The sequence below is a fragment of the Elaeis guineensis genome, chromosome 6 (assembly GCF_000442705.2).
Source record: "Elaeis guineensis isolate ETL-2024a chromosome 6, EG11, whole genome shotgun sequence".
NCBI lineage: Eukaryota > Viridiplantae > Streptophyta > Magnoliopsida > Arecales > Arecaceae > Elaeis > Elaeis guineensis.
The window spans coordinates 7,447,722-7,452,447 of NC_025998.2; the positions used below are offsets into that span (position 1 = coordinate 7,447,722).

The following is a 4,726-nucleotide window of genomic DNA, read 5'->3' on the forward strand; positions in this document are numbered from 1 at the left end:
ATCCATGGTAAGTCTATTTGCCAAATTTTGACTTGGCCAAATCCACATCTCACAAAAGACTGACACCTGGTATAAAAACTCAGGAAAGAGTTCTCAAACTTTGTTGCCTCATTTTAAGATCTATGAAGCTGCCCCATATTAAACAGACAAGTTTTGCAACGATTCTCAAGTAATGATTATGCTAAAATTCAAGCTTTATAGAATTAAGAATGTTAATTTTAATGAAGCTGCTACGTTACATCCTAAATAAGTTCGGGTCATGCCAGTATATGTAGTTAAAAATTTAAAAATTTACATTATATAATTATGGTAATGCAGAAATTTGCACATCGTATGCCATAACTAGAACTAACTATAATTATAAATACTTTATAAGTTAATGACAGTATCATAGTACCAAGCCCCTATTCATTTGTATCGTGAACTAACATGTGAGTGACTCCAACTGCAATTTCTTCATCATATTTTGTTTAACTTCATATAGTTACTACATCACTTGACAAGCCATGCACTACCACAATCACAACCCAAATTAATAGTAAAGTTATCACCATTTCATTGCCACAAATATATCTTAGTTAAAATAACTGTAACATTTCATCTTTCAAAACATAACCCCAAAGAACAAGTCACCAATCTTGGTTACATGAATTTCACTAAAACAAACCCCAACATTCCAGAGCTGTGACATTGCCATTGTCCAAATTATTCTGCCACGTGAAAAAAATTCATGTCCATAGCAAGGACAGAACAAGAATACTTAACTCTGGTCAGTGTTTATCATCAGTATTTTTTTCCTTTTTTTTTTTTTTTTTTGCAAAATTATGGGTGGTAAACATGAATTACATTACCACAATCATGCCGTCAAACTTTGTCTCAGATATTTGGGATAAGTTTCGTCAATTCTCATCACGCAATTGTAAATATTAAGGTCTATTTCCTGCATCATTACAAGTATTCATGATTTTTTTTCTCATGATCATGTCAAATTTAGCATACTCGTCTCTGTCCTTTTCTAAGGCCTTCAACATATATTCAGATACCTCCTCTTGCAGGGGGCTCCCTTAAATCTATGCTACACATGCCCATTCTGTCAGCATAGGTTTTCTAACATTATGTCCTTGATTGACGTAAATCCTTCTGAAGTGCCAGATAGAAACTGGATTACTGGAGGGATACAAACATTGGACAGGCACATCAAACTTTACATCCAAGCCCCAGATAGAAATGACTCCATGACCCAAAACGTGTATACAATTTTTTTCTTAGGGCTCCTTAGTACAGTTTAACATGGTTGAACAAAAGTGAGATAACAGAAAAGATAAGACAGTATAATAAATTAAAATGTGCAGCTCAAACTTGATGAGCAATCAACAAGTCTTGACCGGATGGTGATTCATTAATTATTGATAATATTCATTAAAAGAATCATTTAAATGTTTTTTTAAAAAAAATGCTACTTCCTGATGGGAAATTGAGTTTAGGCTTGAAATATATGTCGTTGTACACAGTGAAATGCAGCTCGCAGTTAAAATTATATGAATATAAAGCCTTGAAGTATACTTGAGACAGTAGATTAGAGAGGTCATTAGCATATCAAGTCAATTTATGCCAGACTAGAGAATCTGAGAATATAAGGTTATTAAGGACAAAATAAAAAGTGTCGACTCAAGAAAAGAAAATAGATAATTAAGATAACTGAGAGAAACAAAGAGAAGATGTTCATGACCACTGGAAGTTGCAATTACCTTGACTTTGTTATCATCAGCTCCTGTAGCCAGCATCTGGGAGTCAGGCGAGTATGCTACGCAATTCACATCATAATAATGACCCTGTTGCTTTAAAATATAGCTCTCTGATCGCCACTCCCACACAAGCAGCTGCCCAAGCTTCGCACAACCAAATGTTAACCAGTTTCCAAGTTTGTTAAATACTGCCGTGGTGATCTTCTCCCTAGATATAGAAAGCAAATGAATGCAGACAAAGTCTGGCATCTGATACAGCCCGAAAACCCCATGGGAAAACCCAACCACAACCATATCAAGCTCCCGGTGGTAATCACAAGCTGTTAACTTTTCTGGTGCCTGCATGAAGAAATCCTTCTTTAACAATTCCCATTTTGCTCTATGGAGCGGGATTTCTGATTCTTCGGCATGAATACCATCCAAATTCATTGGTTTTATGTCATCATTTTCAAATTCGACCGAATTTTCAATGAGATTTCTTCCAGAAGGCCTTTGCTCCGGTGTACCGGGAGAAGGAGGATCTGAAATGTCCCCTCTAGAGCCATCAAAATTTTGGCTTTCATCTAAATTCCAGGTGAAAATGGCTCCATCTCTTGATATAGTGTACACCTTGCAAACCCTATTGGTTTTCTTCTCGGTACCAAAGAAGGCGCCAACAATGGCTTCCCTGTGCCCTAGAAACAGAAAGGGTTTATGAGAACCCCTCGATCTGTGCAAGCAGAAGAGCCTCACAGTCAGATCCTTCGAGCCGGCGAGGAGGTACTTGGAATCCGGGCTCCATTCCAGCGCCGTCACGGCGGCGGCGCAGTCCGGCAGCGTCCGCTTGAGGTGGAAGGGGAAGAACTCCTTCCGGAAGCCCGGGGACCGCCAGATCTGGACGAGCTTGCCGAGGCCGACGGCGATCAGGGCGCCGTCGGGGCTGAAGCGGATGGCGCTGACGGGCCTCTTGAAGGTCATCCGGTGAAGGACAGCGCGGCAGCGGAGGTTGACGAAGAGGGCACGGGCGACGTCGTCGACGGCGAGGAGGAAGTTGCCGTCTGGGGAGACAGCGATGCGGGCGATATTGGACGAGGCCTCGAACGGAAGCGTTACGGTTTGGGACTTGGCAAGGTCAGTGGCGGCGACGCGGTTGCCGACAGGGGAGTAGAGGATGGCGTTCTCCGCGACCACGGCGTTGCCGCCACGGTACGGGGCGCCAAGGAGGTTCTGGAACCGGAAATTCATGGTGGAAAAGGATCCCCTCCTAAGGCTTCTGGGTTTCCCGGCGATAGGGACGTGAGAGGGAGACGGGAGCTAGGTCTAAACCCTAGCTATAGATCGGTGGGCGCTTAAACCCTAGAACGCAAGGAGAAAAAGCCGGTGGCGGTGGGGGATTTGGGCCGAAGCGGTTGGGGTGGTGTGGAAGATGGTCGGTCGGACCAAGTCAGTTAGGCCGAAGCTGGACCGGAAGAACTGAGGTCTTCAGCCCCGACCCGTTGACACGCTGAAAATACGGCTAAGCGGATCCTTTGAGACATGACAAATACTGATGTCTATGTTTCTGGCCTGGATTTGAACTTGATGAGTACAACATCGGGCCCAAATCCGAGCGACCCATCAATGAAAATTAAAAGCCATGATAAAAGGATTTGATTACACAAAAAGATGTTATTTCTATTAAACTAGATTAGAGTTTAACTGCATGCATTTTTTTCTGAAAAATACTTTGGTGAATGCACGTAACTAGTTGACGACAAAATAATATGGTAATCAAAAAACTGAATCATATATATATATATATATATATATATAAACTTGTCGACGGCAAGCTTCTTCGTTGGCAACCATTCCATCTTAAATAAATAATAATAATAATAATAATAATAAGAAAGATGAGAAGAAAGACCCATCGGATCTAGGTAAATCGATGATCCTCCTTATTGATCGTCAGGGAATATATGTCGGAGCCTCGAAGAGATGGCAGCGATTTGTCGATCCAAACTTTTTTCCACGATCGTCCATCGTATTTTTGAGAGAAGGAGCCACAGTTTAACGCCTCTCTCCATTGATCTCCTGATGATCAATAGATCGCAAGCACATCCATCAGGAAACTAGCTGAGAGCCTCGGTAAGAGGACTGTATTCCGTCGATTGCGTATTTCAGATGATCGTCAGTTGAGATGCGGTGGAGTGGAACGATATTTTGGACAGCCTTCTTCAACCGATCGTCCTCAAGACCGACAATCATCAAGACGCCAACGGTTAGGAGAAGACCGCTCGTAGTTGGGACGACCCGATGACCCACCAATGGAGGTTAATCAAGAGTTTGATCGGCGGCCATGGGGGTTTTGGGTGGTGATGAGAAAGAAAGAAAGGAGGAGGAGAAGAGCCTAACGGGTTTGGGGTTTTGGGTTCACACTCAAAATCCAAAATTCAGTTGACCCATTTGCTTTAAAAGGAGGTGGATTCAGATTTTCGGATTTTAAAAATTTGGATTCATTAATCCATTAGCCCATTAATAATTGACTTGATTAGACCACATTGAGTTGGATTGATTTGGTTTGGGGTTATTTTATGATTTAGCCTCTGATGAAGAATTTATTATATAATAATTTTTTTTCAATTATTTTGCGAGTAGAGAGGGAGGCAGTGGAGCTAGAGGAAGAAAGGAGAAAAAAAATAAATTATTTTTTAAAAATAAAATATAATATATAAAAATAATATGGTATAATATTTTAACTATATTTTATAATAAAATATTATAAAAAAGCACTATTGCAAAACTCTATATGATAAACTAGACAAAAATCTCTATTTTATGTTTTAAATTAAAAGCAGCTCCCCACTTGAATTTAAATTAAAAATAGCTCTCTATTTCAAACATAAATTAAAAGTAGCTCTCCATTTCTAACTGAAATCACTGTTATATTCTTATACTCTCATACGGTTATACAATAAGATAGTATTGTTTTACAATAACACAGTACTGATCTATAATAAGGC

At 40.2% G+C, this 4,726-nt stretch overlaps 1 protein-coding gene across 1 annotated transcript in view; it reads right to left on the minus strand.

The window, feature by feature from the left end:
• Positions 1-3,155, minus strand: part of LOC105047430 (periodic tryptophan protein 2) — a gene marked incomplete in the record, with an annotated part of 7,259 nt that extends 4,104 nt beyond the window's left edge. The window contains 1 exon segment of the mRNA XM_073259039.1: positions 1,749-3,155. Coding sequence (XP_073115140.1) covers positions 1,749-2,969 — 1,221 coding nt within the window.
• Positions 3,156-4,726: the final 1,571 nt, after the last annotated feature.